Below are 18,440 nucleotides of genomic sequence, written 5' to 3'. Positions count from 1 at the left end.
CATCATATAAAAATAGACTTTAACATTTTGGCTATAGTAATGATTCAATTTGAACTGAACCGTTACTGCACTGCAACACACTGAGGTGCTTGTATTAAATTGGTTCCCTTACTTAGCTAAAAGGGGCAAAATTACAAACTACCGGTACTTACAGAGCTATTCCTTCCAAAATGCAAGAAACAATGTTCAATTAAAACAAGCAATATTAGCAAAACTATGTGCAGATGTCTCCAATGAAATTGTATGCGTAATAATATCATGAGAGCCACTGAACTTAGATTTGTAAGCATAGTGATTGTGGAATATCATACAACTAACACAGAGGCCTTGTTGAGGGTGAGTGTGTCTCAAAAGAAAAATAGCCGTGAGACATTTATATGGGGAGGAAAGAGGAAGTCAAACAGTACTAGTGATGAGGACTATCTCAGCTTTTATTGTGAACAGAGTACGAGGAGCAGCGATTCCCAGAGTTGAGGCACAGAGAAGTAGATTATCAGCATTGTGTACATGAGTGTGTGTGTGTGTGTGTGTGTGTGTGTGTGTGCGTGTGTATTCATGCGTGTAGTTTAGCAAGCGCAATTCCCTTGGCTGTCGGAAGAGGAGTCTTTCAAACCCTGGTTCCCGCGGTTGGCCTCTAATCTTATGTCTCCCTCGATGCTCTCGTTCATCTTGTCACAGATGACATCCACAAGGCGCTCAAACACCTGCTTGACGTTGATGTTGTCCTTTGCGCTGGCCTCAAAGAACTGGAAACCTGGGAGCGAGAGATGAGAGAGCGTTGATGTACAATGCACAAACATGCTGGACAGATCCATGGGACAGTTTTCGCACCGAGATCCTCCGCCAGACGCTGGCCATCTTCGGTCGGTATGAGCCTGTCATCCTCTAAGTCACACTTGTTACCGATTAGGATCACCTGAGCATTGTCCCACGAGTATGTTTTAATCTGTGTAGCCCTGTAGAACACACAACAAATTAGGGGAACATTGAAAAATACACTGACCATGATGACGGGACTTGACCATTTACGCTAAATAGTAGCAATAATCAATACATGCGGAACACACCAGTCCTGAACTGCATTGAAGGAATCCTGGTTGGAGATGTCGTACATGAGCAGGAAGCCCATGGCGCCTCTGTAGTAGGCTGTGGTGATGGTGCGATAGCGCTCTTGTCCTGCTGTGTCCTGCATTTAAACACACATTCAGAGTGCATGTCAATGCAAAAAATGTAATTCACTCCACAACACAAACTGTTTAAAAATGTACAAAGTAAAAGATTTTAAAGGTCAAGTTTTTTAGGTGTGTATTTAATATTATTGTATTTTAGATTAGGGCTGTGCAATTACTCGAAATTCAATTACAATTTCAATTATTACACTCCACAATTACAAAATCAGCATAATCGTAAAAAAAAAAGAAGAAAAAAAGATTATTAATACTAATTTGAAATTGTTTAAATTTATACATTTGCACCTTTTATTTGATTTTTAAAATAGCTAATTTAATAAATTTTGTTTCATCCAAAAGGAACTTACATAATTATAGTGTTTCAAAGAATTGTATTTGTCTTAATATTATTATTATATTTTTTTATATTTTCTTGTTTCGTACCAAAAAATAAATGATCGTCCTAATCGTGATTTTTTTTCTTCTCAATTTTATTTCAAACATGGATATATACTGTATATATAAAGAAAACTGGTTATAAAAGTACATATGTGAAGACAAAATACAAAACATATAAAACAACAAACACAACATTAAAGCAACAAAAGCAACATAAGAAAGTTCACAGAGTTTCACCTAGTCATGAGCTACACATTTACACATACATTTACGAAAAGGAGTAGGAAGAAGTATAAACTTATCAGGTCCTGCCCCCTTTTAACATCTGTTACACAATAAATAGTAGGTTTGTATAGTAAACAAACAAAAAACTGCTACTATACAGCTAATATATATTGATTATTATACAAGGTTATTATAGTAACTATTAATAGTGAACACATTGAACAGTGTGCATTATGCATATATTGTCATACTTTTACATATGAATATATTTTTTTTCCTTATCAATAGCAACAATACAATGATAATAACAACATCAAGCAATGTTACTTTTCATTGAAAAGTACTTCTTCCCTATACTTTTCAAAAATGTTGATTTGATAATTTCATTTTAATTTCAATTATTACCAAAATAATAATCAAGCTACCCTATTTTAGATTTGTGTTTGTTTGTTTTTTGTAGTTTGTACATTATTTATTTAAGTTTGTGTTCCAATCATGCCAATGAATATTTTGTTTGCTAGTGTAACTCATGCTAATCAGTGTAATATTTATAAAGGCATATTTTTGTCCCTCACAATAGTATTGATGCTGATTCGAATGGACCTTTGAATGACAGTAATTGTAAACAGCAAGACTCTTTCACCACAAGAGAGCACTATTGTTCACACTATCAACATACTGTACAGTACTGCAGCAGCACTCAAAGTGTATCTTGAGAGACCACCAGTGGCTCTGGGGTAAATATAATAAGTAAACTATATCATTATTCACCTATCTAGTTCAGTGTATGGAAGAGGATTAGGGCCAGTGAAGAGAGAGAAAAAAAAGGTTGGCAGGATTCTAACTTTATTCTCAGCATTGTGACGTTAAAGTTGCACTAAGGAACTATCAACTTAAAACTAGTTGAATGATACCTTTGGCATGGCCTGAGGAAGTCTGTATTATTTTTACTGGCACTAAACAACTTTGAGAAGAATGGTAGGAACACTACCACACAAAAAACTACAAATGTGCTGACTGCTTTATGGCATGTCTCTTCCCCCTTTCCCCATTCGTCGGAAGTCAATTTGACTGGCATGAGCTAAAAAACGACGCAATACACTGGCTCATGGGAAATGTGGTCTTCCTTCAGGCATAACATTACCGCTTTTTTTCCATTATGGCGCCTCCAAAATCAACATAAACTGAAAGTTGCTTAGTGTTGCTTAAAAGTGAGAATTCTGACTTTAAAAAGGAACCCCGACTGCCATGACAAGTTTGCTATGTATTATTTATTTGGTTCTTACTAACGTAACTATGAGATTCATTTTTCAAAAATCCTTTCCAGTTTAATACATTTTGGAGAAACTTTATTTGTCGCAACGCATTCAGTGCGTAGTGACGCAGAATGGCGGCTGGCTCTCTGCCAAGCAATGTGAAACGCCCAACTCCTCAACTCCTCCCCTCTCCTATGGCAGTGTTGCATATTTGTGACGTCATAATGTGTGCAACCTCGTGTCCACAGAAGATGCAACATGGCGACATGGCAGTTGCCAGTGTGGGCTTTCTTTACTTGGGTCTCCCCAAAATGTTACCCTCACAGTTTTTGTTGTTGCATTTTTTAAAACATGACTGTTTTGTTTTGTCAAACTCAAAATGAGTTACTGGTTGTCTGAAGCAGAGATATCAATAAATTTCAGCTTCATGGTGCTTTAAACAATCTTTCAATGTATTTGTACATGTTAGACTTATAGTAGGATTCCAAAGTATATTTGTATTCAAGATAATTTTGCAAACAATTATCGGCTTACTTCATCGGCACTAAATTATTGGTTTATCGTATCGGTTGAAAATAGCATTATTGGGCATCCCTACTTTAAAGTAAGAACTCTGACTTTAATTTAACAATTAAGTCAGAATTCAGAGAATTTAATCAGAATTCTGAGAATAAAGTCAGAATTCTAACGTTACCCTCTCTGAGAAAAAAGTAAGAATTCTCACTTGAAAGTCAGAATTCTGACGTTAATCTCAGAATTCTGACTTTAAAGTGAGAATTCTGAGAATAAAGTGAGAATTCTCACTTAAAAGTCAGAATTCTGACTTTAATCTCAAAAATCTGACTTTAATCTCAAAATTCTGACTTTAAAGTCAGAATTATTACTAAAGTCAGAATTCTGAGAATAAAGTGAGAATCTGCCAACCCTTTTATTTCCTCTTCACTGGCCCTTATCCTCTTCCATATTAGTGACATATATTAACAGGCAGAACAATATAATGTTCATTCACTCGATGGCCAAAATTATAATTACCATCTACTGTATGTAAATGCAATCAAATCTGCAGCACAACTGTCTATCAAGATAGTATTTATTGACATACTAGTACTACAACTATTAATGTAGTAATATGTTTAATGTGTAGCACCTAAAGAGTATTAAACAATAACAGTGTAACAAAAATAACTACGTTTATTGAGAATTGATATGTTTTCATTTCTACTCTTGTCCTAGATTCCCTGCGATACAAGCACAGTCCAACAACATACAGTTGTAATTGAGATGGATTTGTTCTTATTGGAGGCCGAGAGGCACAGGTTGCAGTTGCTGCTGCTAATATGGAAGAACGATCATAATAAATACATTTGGACATAATATTACATGTGTAAATGGTTTGGTGGGTGCACATGGGAAATAAAGGTAAACGAGAGAGACCCAGTGGAAGTTGGTTACTTGGTAACGTCTTTCATCTACATGAGGGTCGTGTGTGTTTGTGTTCGTTTGTCTGACGTTGTGTAACACGTTGAAGAGGAGAGTGTTGCCCAGGTAACCATGGGGGCAGTCAGGGTTATGAATGTTCAATTACAGTGAGGATGACCGGGTGCTCTTAAACATGCGTCACTTGCATGTTTTTATGGGATCATGCCAAAACAAGGCACCCACAGGAGATCATCCATGCACTCAGGGTACAACAATAATTGAATGAGAACACGAGCTAATAAAACTTGTCTGACAATAATGTTTTGATTTATACTGTCAGAGGATGATCACTGAGAGTTGTTTGTAATATTCTGGCGATCCTGTGCATGCTAAATAAGGTAATACGAAACCTCACTCTTCAGCTCAGTACACTTTTACATCCCATTAATGCAAAAATAATAAATTGCAACAAATTGCCGTAAACTCAGTCTAAACTGAGCAGGATTGTATCAAGTCACAATTTTCATTGGATTACATTTTAATTTTGTAACTTTGTAAAATGAACGAGAATTTGGAAGGGAAAAAATGGCCACTTTTTAAAGCCAGTATGTGTATTATTGTGGGTGTCTGTTATGGGCTGAAATATTTATATTTGAATATGAAACTAAAAAGCAGAATTTAATTAACTGAATTGAATTAGTATTGTTTAATTTGAATCACTGCATTGAAAAACTGAATCTGAATTGTATTTCATGTATTTCAAATTTCACTGAAGCTAAATTTGAACCTGACTGAAATGGCAACTTTCACTTTCAGTTTATCTATCCACCCATTCTCCGATCATTCAAAGCAAATTCCCTTCTGTAAAGATTGACCAGAATTACTTGATAGTAACCAAGTCAAACCAACCGCCTAAAGTTTGCAGTAATTACTAGGCTACAATTTTCTCAAATGCATTTGGCCACATGAAGAAAATCTAAACTGTGCTGCTTTATTTTAGCCAGCAGCTATATATGCAGTTTACACTGTGTGTGTGAAAGGTGTGTATTTGCACAGAGATCTGAACACACATCTCCATGCCGAAGAAAAGAGATGAATTGTGTGCGGATAGTGTGTCCATGTGCTTGTACAGTAGATGAATGCTCGGCCGGTGCAAGGGCCATGTGGTGCATTATCAGTCACGCCTGTTTCCGTGATGTACAAAAGGCAGCCCGGCAGCTGGCAGGGAGGGATCAGCAACGCACAAAAAAACTAAACGGGTGAAATATCTTACAGATGGTGTTCAATGGGAACTATCATGAATTTGATGGTCAACGGGTTGATAAGTAACACGAAATGTGTAAAATAACCACTTCACACCCTTTAAACACATGCTACTGTGGCACTGCAGTACATTTTTGTTATGTCTCCACCAACATGCTGATATTGAACTTCCTCAGCTTCCTGAACTTAGGAAATACCGGTCTGTGTGCCATTAAACAGTCGAAACAGGACCGGGCAGACAAGTAAGGCCACATTCTGGGAAACCTTCCGATGAACACATTATGTAGCCATTTTTGGGAGAATTCTTCACATGCGTAACATCATTTAACAAACGCTCAGGTTCAAGGAAGTGAGTGTGTGTTTTGGTGTTGGCTCAGTGGTATCAATTCATTTCAATGGCTCAAACATGATTAGTTTAAGTGAATCATCTATTTGATCAGTCTTATCAATGTAAATCAACAAGGCTGTGAACAACGCAACACTCCTGAAATTAACACCAAGTTGCAATTCATCACTAAGTGTGTCTAAGGTGTGAACTATATGCTTGTTTTCTTTTCAAGAAGTGACATTAATGTTGGACTAAAATGCACCCTGTGGCAAACGAGGGGGATGCTTGAAAACTTGGCATGACTCAGGTTCATCTTCGTGTATAGATGCCCGATAAGTGTAGTGTAAGAATGACTGTGTCAAACCTCAAGCACTTGTGCAATTTAGAGGCTTTGTTTAACAGGATGTTGGATTTCACTGTTGTTGTCTGACTCAAAATACTGCTGTTGCTGAATGGTTTAAAGGCCTAAATGTATTTCTGATTTGATGCTGCCGATATGGACAATTCTAGACCTTTCAAGTTGTCTTGGACCGGTTCCCTTCTGCAAACGTCCGGTTGGAAGCCCCGATATGCCGAATTACTGTTGATCAATTGTTAGGTGTCGTCTCAGTCACATGGTGCCAAAATGTGAACGGCTTGATGAAGATAATGGTTCAAATAAACATTCTAAACAAATCAGGAATTGTATTGGTCCGTTCATAGATCCAACACCTGTTGTGAATGTCGCTGTTCTGCTCCATGTTTGAGAAAAGCAAGTTGTGCAAAAAGTACTACAAAAGTGCGAATCGCATTTGCACGTGTGAAAATCAAGTAAAAAACAAAATAGAATGGTCATTTGAATGGTAGAGTTTAGAGTGCTGAAAGTGTAGCCTATGCCTAACTACATCTTAAAGCTTGCAGGCATTGTTTAAAGGTAGTGCTGTCAAGCAATTACATCTTTAAAAAAAAAAAAAAAGTTTTAAAAGTTGCTAATTAATATAGTACAAAGCTTGTAACAGATATTTACTATTGTGGCCAAAACAATTTGTGTTATGTGGGCAGTGTTTGCATAAAGCAATACGTAACACAAACTAGTGATTTACAGAAACAGTAATCTCACCAAATATTCATATTCATCAAATATTAAGCACTTAGTTAAGCTTAAGTGTAGTGTCCCAGCAGAGGGCATCCAGTAACGACACGCTATGCAAGTTTAAAATAGTTTAAATAAATAAAAAATTATAATAACTTTCCAGTAATCATAGCTTTCTTCATTGGTTGCCACTAGTTTTCAATAAAAGTTTGGTAGCCGCCCTACCCATGATGCACCATGTGGCCGAGATGCACACTACGCTTATTGGACACGAGATTGTAGTGCATATTCGATTATCCTGAAATTTTATCCAAAAACCAAATATCGCTAACTTTTTGTGAGTAGCGTAGTTTTAGACTCAAGAGTAAAAAATAATTGCTATGATGACAAGTTTTGAACTTCAAAGCAGTTTGTGTGTTCTATTGACATTATTACAAAACTTGCGAAGCAACGCCTTACCCAGATCTGCAGTTTGATCCTTTTGTCATTGCGGAAGACTGTCTTGACTTTGAAGTCGATGCCGACGGTGCTGACGAAGGCTGAGGTGAAGGAGTCGTCTGCGTAGCGGAACAGAAAAGAGGTTTTCCCCACACTGCTGTTGCCAATGATCAGCAGCTTGAACATGTAGTCAAAGTTCTGATCAGCCGCATCCTTCTGGGACGGCGGCTGTTGGAGGCGTGAGTCATTTGACGCCATCTACAGAGGGATGAGAAAAAAATCAATAAAATGATGAACAACAGTTATATTGCAGGGAGCGTTGGTGACTTGAGATCAGCGCCCACTTAATAGCCCATTCAAATTCCCCATGATTTACTTCTGATACGCACTTCTTAGGTACTTACTGAGGGCTACCAGTTTCATACACACTTCTAAAAAAAAAAGTTCTAATATTGCCTTTAATTGTTACTATTAATAATGAATTAATTACATAAATGTATTAATTATTTTAATTATGAATTATATACATTTATGTGACAACACTGATAGTGTTAATGACATCTCACAATAATCACAACAATCATTTAACAAGATAGGAAATGGGAAAATTCTCTAAAATTCTCTGCAAGTGATAAAAGCTTGTAAATTATCACTTCTACGCCATTCTTAGGAAATCACAATGTCCCATCACTGGTGAGCTACTTTTAGAACAGGCCGATGAGCTACTCATGCAGTGCTTGGGTACTATATTGGTGACCCCTGAAGTGTGTCAGGATGCCGTCATGAAATTTATCAAATTTTGCTTAAATCACCATGGCATGCGAAGTCGCCCAGGGTTAGATTCTTGGACCACTTTTATTTAACCTGCACACACTTCCGCTGGGTCAGATCATCCTCAACAGTAATGCTGCCTATAATTACGCAGCGTATGGATGGCTAAGAGGGGGAAGGGGACAATGCTGAATAGTAAAAGTGTTACAGTAGTTTGGTTCTTCATTTACGCTTTGCGCAAGATATAACTTTAGTTATTAGTTTTTCATAAATATACAGAATTCGGCTTACACTTTCTTTTGTCACACTCTAATGTGTAACTTTGTGTGAATAAAAACCGTTGCAATTTCCTTGACTGTGAGTGGAGTACGTCAAACCGCAAACTTAAAAAACTGCTTGTTAAATCCCTTTTCCCCTCAGTTTTATATATAATTGTATTTTGTTAACGACATTTCTGCTGTTGTGACAAAACATCTACCGTAATCATTTTGACTTTCAGTGCTCACACAATGCCAAAGGGATGATACATTTTGGGTTCACTGACTATTTGTATGACATAAAAATTTGATTTTGACACATAGGTGAGCTGTTTTGGGAGAGATATGAGCTTTTGCAGATGATTCATAGTGTTGTGCAAAAAAATCCAAAATGGCAAAAGCACTAAGTGAATGCAGATGAGCCAAAGCAATTGAAAAGTTGTGACAGTACCGACTCTTTGTTTGGAAAACGAACTTGGAGTGAAGCATGTGTGACCAGTTTTGGGATAGATATGTGCTTTTGCTAATGAACTGACTGGTTGTGCACAAATGTAAGTCTGTTTGGCCAAATGAGCTTGCAGTTTTGTAAATGTAATTTCAGTTTCTAGAAATGTGCCAAATCTATGGATAACTGTAAATAAAGATGAGACTAAAGTTATATTTTATGGCAAAAAATAATAATAATTATTAACTAGCTCAATTAAATATTAAGTATAAAGACAAAAACTCAAGTTAGCGTCTATGGTATAATAAACTCAATATTCATTTTACACCCCTAACAAGCAACTCAATCTACCGTTGCAGTATAAACATCAAAGTACATTTGGGATTTGGCTACAGTCTTATCATGTAGGTGCACATGTTTGCAAAATGAAACTGGCAGTTGTGCTCTTAAATGACAGGAGGTTGAGACCATTTGTCCGTCATCAGGCCCTATTATGTGTGCATTGTGAGAAGGGAGAGTATCTGCACTGCTTATCAGAGCTTCCATCCCCTACACAAACAGTGCTGATCAATCGCTGCAGGTGGCTCGGCCCTGCCTCGCCTCGCTGATGAGACTCGTCTCCGTGGAGACGAGACTGGGACTCAGCTGCAAGCAATACCCATTAGCGGTCAAAGCAGCGAGTTGTTTGAGCTTTTAACTGGCTATAAGGAAACATCCAGCATGAGAGTGGTGTCTATATCGCACAGACGTGAGAAAGTTGAGCTGCCAAAAGCAGTTAGTGTGTCAGACTCACTTATTACACATTACAAACGCATGACATGATGGATTGGCTTAATGCTGCTGTTATGATGCAGGACAAACTGACCCATTAATGAAACTTCTGTATTTGAAAATTGAACGTTGAGGTAATAATAACATATAATCTATGTTTAGTGTGATTTTTTTCCCCGTTACTGAAACTCTCAAATTGACACAGGAAAGAAAGAAACACAAGTAACAGACATATAGTTGTGCGAGTCCCCCGTCCCCCTCCTCCCCCCAAGTTTGATTGTGCAAACACACAATAACAAGCAATTTCCTTTCAACTTTGCGTTGGTGGCAGCCATGGACCGAAAAAAACTTTAATACAGATCTGGATAATGATGCTGATCCAAAAGGGTTTATTTTAGGGGTGGGAATCTTTGAATGTCTCACGATTCGATTCAGATTTTTGGGTCCGCGATTCGATTCAGAATCGATTTACGATTAAGAACAATTTTTGCTTCAAAATTATTTGATTGACAATGACTTTTGCTTCAATCTATAGATGTGGAAGGAATTGTAATGATCTACTCCAGTCTGACTCGCTAATGCTAATTAGCGCACTACTCGCGGCACTTTTATCACTCAAAAGAACGGCTCCACGCTGAAACCCCCCCTCCCCCCAAACTTTTATTGGAATAATTTGATTGTGCCTTTTTCCTTCTACTCTCTAATGTGGCTACAACTTAACAATGTATTAGACCGCGTGGAACCACACTGCCCCTCAGTGGCCAAACCGGGTACAACATGAACAACGCTCCAAATAAAGGCACACACAGACCAAAGGCAAGACAGTATAAAATAATTTAAATAAAATTGATTTTGGGACATTTAAAATCTATTCTGAATCGTACTAAATGAGGATCGCGATTCTTATGAGGATCGATTTTTTTGCCACACCCCTAGTTTATTTCTCTCCACTTAAGCCTCATTTCCACCGACGATATCTACCCTACCCTACTCTACTCTGCTCTGCTCTGCTCTACTCTACTCTACTCTACTCTACTCTACTCTACACCAAATCTACTCTACTCTACACCAAAAAGCAGTGCGTCTCCACTGCAACGGCCACCACCCGGGAGCCCCTCCTCACCTGTGACATCATGCTAAAGCGCCCGCAGCTAGCATGCACTGCACACAGACGATAACAGTGAAGAGCGCGGATGTTTTTTTGAACTTGGTGTTTGGTTTGTGGCTGTTTATTGCAGCCAGAAGACATCGATTTATTGCAGCAATAGATATAATGACATAAACACAAAGTAACAGCAAAATAAATTCAACAAATGTAGGACTCTTGAAAATGTAAACGCTACATGTGCCGGCTTAAAGAACCGAGTGAGCCCAGTGGCCATAGTTTGTACACATCCGCAATAAACTTAGCAATTTTTAAGGGATGTGAGGGTTTTCTTTAGACGACAAACTATTCAGATTCTAATGCCCCAGCTCGTTGGACTAAAGTAACACGCTTAAGAATCTATCATTCTTAACAACCATTTTATTGATTCATCAAATACTATATCCATCGTTCTGACAGATGTATTGTGTTTATTGGGATGGTTTTAGTTTGCGGTGGGCAGCAGTGTGAAATGTAAACAAGAGCAAATATTACAGTCACATCTTAACACTGGGCAGTGGGCACTATTATCTATTGTATGTAAATGTAGATTTATTTCTTCTTCTTTTTTTTTAAATGGTACTCACACCTAATGTTGTGTGAGGGATTTACTGTCGTCATTAAACAACTTTACTAACAACCCAGCCTGTGCAAACCTGTGCAGAGTGATGTTGTAATAAAAGCATGAGTTTGCACAAATACACTCAAAACACTAACAGCACTTTCACAATGTCAATCTGGGCCATAAATAAAAATATATATAAATACGCCCTTTTGAAAGAAAAGGATTAAATACAAGTTCCAGTTGTTACGTTTTTGTAATCTCTACAGACATTCCCCAAGTCACATGATGTGTAAGGGTCTCGAAGGCAATGTAGCATTGATCCGCCCACTTGAACTTTCTCCCATGTTCTCATCAGATCATCCCAAGCCTGAGGTACAGTATCTAGTATATACCCAGTTACATGGTCTACATGTTTACTGTGTACGGCTGAGGGCTCACACTGCCTGAAGGCAAATACATTTCTATCCCCTTTTGCACATTTTTGAAATGACTTACAATCAGAACTGGCCCACGCCCACATTGGGCACTGACCAAATTTGATTTTGGGGCTCTATATTCCTGCCAGTAATAGTAATTACAGCAGGATAACGTAAAACGTGTAACTTAAAAGAAATGCAGACTGGGATTGTGTAAACAATATACTAAGCATTTACTGTAAATACTAAGCATCATCTGAAATAACAAAATCATCAAAGATGTCTAAAAAGTAGTGATGGGAAAATGAAGCTTCATGAAGCACTTGTGATATTTTTTGACTCCCCTAGATGGTGCTCTTGGTTTGAATATAAAGGTTAGTGCAAAGGAAATTGATTACATTTCCACTGCATCTTTCAACCAAGAGTGGCATCTAGAGGAGTCAAAAATATCACAAGTGCTTCATGAAGCTTCATTTTCCCATCACTACTAAAAAGCGATGACACAATCATCAAAATCCAATATCTTACATCCTACTACAACAGTAAGTCCCAACCTGGATGCCACAGCACAATAGTGTACAGTGAGAGATTCAAGGGAGTGCTGTGGGAAATGACCCAATTTCACTTAACTATTAAATTTAAAAAATACAATTATATTGTATTATCTCATTCTTCATCTATCTATGCCACTGAACAATTAAATATTTTCCTGTTAGATGGCAGAAGGTACAATAAACCTGTGCATCCACCTGTCGCTATTCATTCAAAATAACAAAGTCATAGCTTCCTACAAGCATGTTTGTGTTCAATTAAACAGGCCCACATCCCACAGTCAATTTATGAGTAAATTCAGATGAGATCATCACTAATTGAGTATTCATATTTATTTTATTTTTTTTGCTTGGGAGCCTTTTCTTCTGTAAAATGGCTGTCTTGACTAAATAAAGTTTACAAAACACTGCTATACTGTGTCATACAAGTCGTCAAGCAGTAGTGGAGGAATCTAATTCACCTTGGATTCTGCACTTTAGGTGCACTTGATTTGCTTTTGCAGCCACATAAAATGATGTGGCGGGCCAGATCTGGCCCCTGGGCCTTGAGTTTTACATCGGCTGTGATCTACACCAAACTGTAGCTATGCTCTTAGTGGTGCACTGGTCCATCGTCTCCACGACAACAAACAGGAGCCGACGTTATTTATTTAAAATGTGGTGCACCCCCGTCAGATTATTTGTTTGCAGAGCCAGGGGAAGTGAGCAGGCTGCCTGCCACTGACTGACCCCCCCTAAAAGAAGGAAATGTCCATCCATGATTTTGTGGCAGCTGTCACATCTGCTCTCTCGTTAAGGCGAGCAAACATGGAGGAGCCGTAAAAAGCTTAATTTCCGAAGCCAAGCTGCTCATTTTTTTGCGTGCAGAATGCGGTGAAAAAAATAGTTCGAACTAACTCAAATGTGCGCAAAAGTGACTTGAAGTGAACACAAAGGAAGGCGGAGCAGGAAAATAACACAAGGAAGGAAACAACGCACCTTCATACGGAAGTAAAACAAACTCGGCGTTTTCCTATATTCCCCCCACCGTTGGGCGAGATGCCGGGTGCGGTGGCAAAGTAGTGAATCCCCAAAAAGTCGTCCCCTGTCCAGGCAAGAGCACAGCAATACGAGGCGGTCTGCTTCCGCTCCCGGATCCCAGCTGCTGGAGCTCCTTGTTCGTGTGTGTCACAGTCGGTGTACTGTAGAAAGTGAAGCAACCGTCAGCCACCTGAGGCTGTGTGTGCTGCCCTGAGCGCGTGTGCGAAGCTCGGCTGGCTGCTTGGTCCGCCGTGCGTGTGCACGTGAGCGCATGATCCAAAAGCTGACTGACTGTCCTCCCTTTGCCAAGGAGCTAGCTGGTTAACACGACTGCAAACTACTTCGTCAATACTCAATTTCCACTAACTTTGAGCATGAGCGTGGCATTTTTGTGGTTTTAACCGCACTCAACATCTCTGACAAATAAGAGACAAGAAACAAGAGTAAGCCCGTTCTTCACTGGAAGGTGGACGATGATGAAATAAAACTGTGACACAAACCAGCAATTCATTAAACAGGAATGTCTGTCAATGTGTACGGATAACACAGTTATCAAAATTGCTTAGTCATGTTGTCAGTATAACAGTGTACTCTAGTGGTACAATGTTGTGGTGTAAACGCTTAAGTTTTGATGGCAATTATTTTTAATTGAAAGTTACACTTTCGTGTAGGTGTAAGATTGATTGCAAAAGACTGCAAATTTCACTTTTACTGTTCGCATTGAAATTTGTTGACAAACCATCTCATTGTGATACAGAGGGGAAAATACAGTTTTACATATTTCTGCTCAATATGATAATAGAATTGAATGAGGGGTTCAGAGCATTCAAAGAGACATTGTTCACATTCTTTCATCCCATGAAAAAAAAATCATTCAAAACAAGAAGACAATGAATCGATCAAGGGCATTCAGACTTGACTTTTTGGCTTTGCAACATCCTTTACGTAGTGCGCTTACAGTATATCCACTACATACTGTACATAGGATATAAAAAGTCTACACACCCCTGTTCAAATGCCACAAGTTTTTGTAATGTAACACAATAGGACAAAGATAAATCATTGAAAATACATTCCATTATTGTGACCTAATGCCTGTAACAGAACTTGTATTTAGAACTGTTTTTTCTTCACCTTAACAAAGGGCCCAGTTGCTGAAGAAAACATGAGGCTGCTATCACCATGTGCATCAAACATATTTTTTTAGAATTATGGCCAACAAGTTCAACCTTGGAGTCATTTGACCACAGCAAATTTTTGCACAGGGGTTTGGGAGATTTCAGGCGTGTTTTTGTAAATTGTACAATAGCTGGGCTTGGATGTTTTCTTGTGAAATGGTTCCATCTTGCCACCCTACTTCATAGTCCAGACATATCGTAATTAATTCAATACACCAAATTATTTTTTAGGGCTCCACAGCATCACTTTATATAGTTGATCTTACAATTTTACATCATTACTGATGCCAGTTTTTGTCTTTCACATGCCAAAATCTACTTCCTTGTGTTAGGAATGAGGATGATGTTACTGGCAAAAGCTTTTGTTTCTGTACTTCCTTTTGCGCCCCCCCCCCCCCCCACACACACTCACAGATTTTCTTTTAACTCACAGTTGTCTTTTCTTGAGTTATCATTACCAATAGAGCTGTCATCTGTGCCCCTGTGAAATAATTTGATATGAACACATCACTCCCTGCTCCCGTAAACATGATTTAATTATTTGACTAACTTGTTCTTTGCTTAAAGGTTGAATTGCCGCCTACAACATTTCCCGGAAGGAACAATATTTGTCATAGCTCCTTTTTTTTCTAAAGAAATGTCCAACTATGCTTTCATTTTCTGTACCGCTTTTCCTCACTGAGGTCAAATTTAAATTAAACAAAATGAAACGTTCAAATGTATATATATATTTTTTTATTTTTGTTTTATTTGTTAGAAGCAAAAAACTTGTAATACAATCATTGTACTTGCACTTAATCCATTTATTAGTACTGATGTCAACACTGTAACACAGACATAAGCTTGCTGGCCAACACGGTGCTGTGTTCTGTAATCTGCTCACATTAAAATGTAATAAGCCTCATCCAATAGAACCCTGAAATCCACATGACATCTGTAACAACTAAAAAAAAAAGGCTTTCATTTTGGGCAAATAAATAGCTAAAATTGCTTAGCTTCGATATTTATTCAAAATATGGTTCCTGAAAATCAATATGGTCTTACCAGAAGTTTGATCTATCTAGAAAATGTGTCCAGTGTCATTAAAAAAAATGAAAACACTAAACAAGTCTTTTCAAAGAATGAAAATTTTCTGCTGCAGATTGTTTGCTAATGTTGAAATGTGTTTAACTATCGCCCCCTACTGGAGATGCATGGCTCAGGCAGCCATGGACATGGAGATAGTTTGTTCTTGCATTAATCCATTTTCTATACTGCTTTTCCACACCCAGATTTGGGTGAGAGGTGGAGTACACCCTGGACTGGTCACCAGTCAATGCCAGGGCACATACACTCAACAAAAATATAAACGCAACACTGTTGTTTTTGTTCCCATTTTTGAACGAGATGAACTCAAAGATCTAAAACTTCTCCCTCATATGCAATATCACCATTTCTCTCTAATATTGTTCACAAACCAGTCTAAACATGTGATAGTGAGCACTTCAACTTTATCGAGATAATCCATCCCGCCTCACAGGTGTGCCATATCAATATGCTAATTAGACACGATGACTAGTGCACAGGTGTGCCTTAGACTGCCCACAATAAAAAGCCACTCTGAAAGGTGCAGTTTTGTTTTATTGGGGGCAGGTGGGTGGGGTCAGTGCTGACTGGTTTTCTTGATATGGCACACCTGTGAGTTGGGGTAAATTATCTCGGCAAAGGAGAAGTGTTCACTGCCACAGATTTGAACTGGTTTGTGAACAATATTTGAGAGAAATGGTGATATTGTGTATGTGGAAAAAGTTTTATTTGTTTAGATCTTTGAGTTCATCTCATAAAAAAGTGAGCAAAAACAAAAGTATTGCGTTTATATTTTTGTTGAGTAAATAACCTGACAATCTTTCACAATCACAGCTAAGGACAATTTAGAGTTTCCACTATGCTGCCTGGTTTGGGCACATTAGCAGTTACTCCAATGATGATAAAAGTTGTGAAGCTCTTGTTAGATTGCATTATTACTGATAAAATTAAAAGCGTTAAAATAAATTAAAATAATAATAAAATAAAATAAAAGTAAGCACAAAAATGACAATATATAAATCAAACCACACAATCCGTATGGGCTAATTGGACCCAATTAGACCGTGACGCCTCACCATGTCTAAATTGTAGATAGATTTAGAGCCATGTAGATCAAATTAGTTGTGGTGCAGATGACTCCTATCAGGTTACAGAGGTTGGTTAACCCATGGTAGTGGCCAAACCTTCTTTTGAAGGCTCTATACTTGGGGTCTTGCTCCTTGAGTTTGGCATAACCTTCCTTTTGGGCGAACAGTCCAACCTGGTTACCAAGACCATGCTCTTTCTCCACCTCCCTCATCAGGAACATAACCTCAGTGGCTGTCGGACCAAACCACTGAGCGTTTAGACCCGCCATCACCAACGCAACAAAATACAGAACCATCTGCAAAAGAACAGAATGCAAGACAACATGATGAACATTTGCAAGCATAATAGCAAAAACAGTGTGCCGACCACTTGCACATTTAATGGAATCAATTCAAGTGCTATACAAAAAAAAGAAGAAGCCTTACCTGCACCGTTTCATGCGTGTCCAGCAGCTCTCTCGGATGATACACTGCATAAATAGCCAAACTGACTAAATGGCTTCCCAGCAGACAGTAGAAGTAAACTGGGAAAAGTTTGCTCTGCACTAGGCCGAAGGTGTGCCGAGTCACCTGGCACACCAAAGCAAAACCTGCAGGCACCAGAAGTAAAACATCAGGAAAAGGCAAGTGAACTCAAATTCTCAAGTCCTCCGACTCCTCTTACCTGCAATGAAGGAGACCCAGACCTGCATGCCCCAGGAAAAGGAAAGTACTAGAAGGTGTAACACTTTGACCAAATCTGAGGGATCCCCCTCGGTTGCCATGGCGACACTATACTCTACACAGCAGAATAGATTGCTAGTTCATTCATCCGAAAGGGATGAAACAACACAAGCAATGCAGGCATGCCATTAACATTAAAGATGTGAAAAATACCAAACATATACTGTACATGTTTTTAGAAGTAACCTGATAACCACTTAAAATTCTTGAGATAAAGTATTTATCTTGCAGGCTGCTACTTATGCTTGCAACAGATAACGACGGGTTATAAAACATTTTTTTTTTTAAAGACTACGCAAGAACCATGTTTTTTAACAGCAGAAATGCATATCTATTAGGTGGCAAGGTAAAGATTTGATTTAAAAAAAACTTGCACAAACAGACATCTGATCTTAGCTCTATGATAATCGTTTCTTAGATAAGAGAGAGTTAACATTGTACATGACCAGCACGAGGTCGTTGTATTTGTTTCATAAGCATAGCACAAATTTGGATGATTGTAATTGTTATTCATAGCAAGAAAAAGTAAAGACATACCTTATTTTATTTCGTTATCTGAAGTTCAATACTGATTTTCTGATATTATTAGTCCAAAGAGCAGCCGTACGACCGACCGCTGCTTCTGACTTCCTCTTTACTCCACAACCACGCCTCCTGGAGTGACGTTAACCAATAGTGTTCGTGAAGTGTTTTTGAATGACGCCCATCTCCACTGTTTTTGTTTATACAACTTTTAAATATTTTTATGCTATTAATTGAGCACAATTTGCAAGCGTAACACTTATTTGACGTGTATAGTCTTTAGTCATAAGATTAATATAATATATATAAATATATAGGCTAATTCAAATAAAAACACGTTATGTAATCAGCTTCA

General features: G+C 38.2%; 2 protein-coding genes across 3 annotated transcripts; both read right to left on the bottom strand.

The window, feature by feature from the left end:
* Positions 1 to 404: 404 nt before the first annotated feature.
* Positions 405 to 13,993, bottom strand: rab3db (RAB3D, member RAS oncogene family, b). Its single transcript, XM_086068523.1, has 5 exons — positions 13,468 to 13,993; positions 7,591 to 7,827; positions 1,068 to 1,186; positions 832 to 956; positions 405 to 754 (listed from the first exon to the last, which is right to left on the bottom strand). Exons 1-5 carry the CDS (start codon positions 13,471 to 13,473, stop codon positions 567 to 569), a joined length of 675 nt encoding a protein of 224 aa, XP_085924649.1. The 5' UTR covers positions 13,474 to 13,993; the 3' UTR covers positions 405 to 566.
* A 1,406-nt stretch (positions 13,994 to 15,399) lies between these two features.
* tmem205 (transmembrane protein 205) lies at positions 15,400 to 18,228 on the bottom strand. Of its 2 annotated transcripts, none has more exons than XM_086068487.1 (4): positions 18,101 to 18,228; positions 17,505 to 17,618; positions 17,267 to 17,430; positions 15,400 to 17,136 (listed from the first exon to the last, which is right to left on the bottom strand). In XM_086068487.1, the coding sequence occupies exons 2-4, from the start codon at positions 17,602 to 17,604 to the stop codon at positions 16,834 to 16,836; spliced, it is 567 nt and encodes a 188-aa protein (XP_085924613.1). In that variant the 5' UTR covers positions 17,605 to 17,618; positions 18,101 to 18,228; the 3' UTR covers positions 15,400 to 16,833. The 2 variants fall into 2 exon arrangements, with proteins under 2 accessions (XP_085924613.1, XP_085924622.1); XM_086068496.1 differs by having other exon boundaries at positions 17,505 to 17,638; positions 18,101 to 18,217.
* Between the last annotated feature and the right edge of the window lie 212 nt (positions 18,229 to 18,440).

This window comes from Leptonotus elevatus, chromosome 1 (genome assembly GCF_054856555.1).
Source record: "Leptonotus elevatus isolate MCC_2025b chromosome 1, RoL_Lele_1.0, whole genome shotgun sequence".
Taxonomy (NCBI): Eukaryota; Metazoa; Chordata; class Actinopteri; order Syngnathiformes; family Syngnathidae; genus Leptonotus; species Leptonotus elevatus.
This window is presented reverse-complemented; position numbering and strand designations above follow the sequence as displayed.

Bases quoted from the DNA above. Each gene is read 5' to 3' on its own strand.
- tmem205 (XM_086068487.1), bottom strand. From the start codon at position 17,604: ATGGCAACCGAGGGGGATCCCTCAGATTTGGTCAAAGTGTTACACCTT. The intron at 17,431-17,504 runs GTAAGAGGAGTC...TGGTGCCTGCAG, and splicing joins CTGGGTCTCCTTCATTGCAG to GTTTTGCTTTGGTGTGCCAG. The intron at 17,137-17,266 runs GTAAGGCTTCTT...GTTCTTTTGCAG, and splicing joins ACACGCATGAAACGGTGCAG to ATGGTTCTGTATTTTGTTGC.
- rab3db (XM_086068523.1), bottom strand. The intron at 1,187-7,590 runs GTAAGGCGTTGC...GTTTAAATGCAG, and splicing joins GGATCAAACTGCAGATCTGG to GACACAGCAGGACAAGAGCG. The intron at 755-831 runs GTGCGAAAACTG...TCTCGCTCCCAG, and splicing joins GCGTCTGGCGGAGGATCTCG to GTTTCCAGTTCTTTGAGGCC.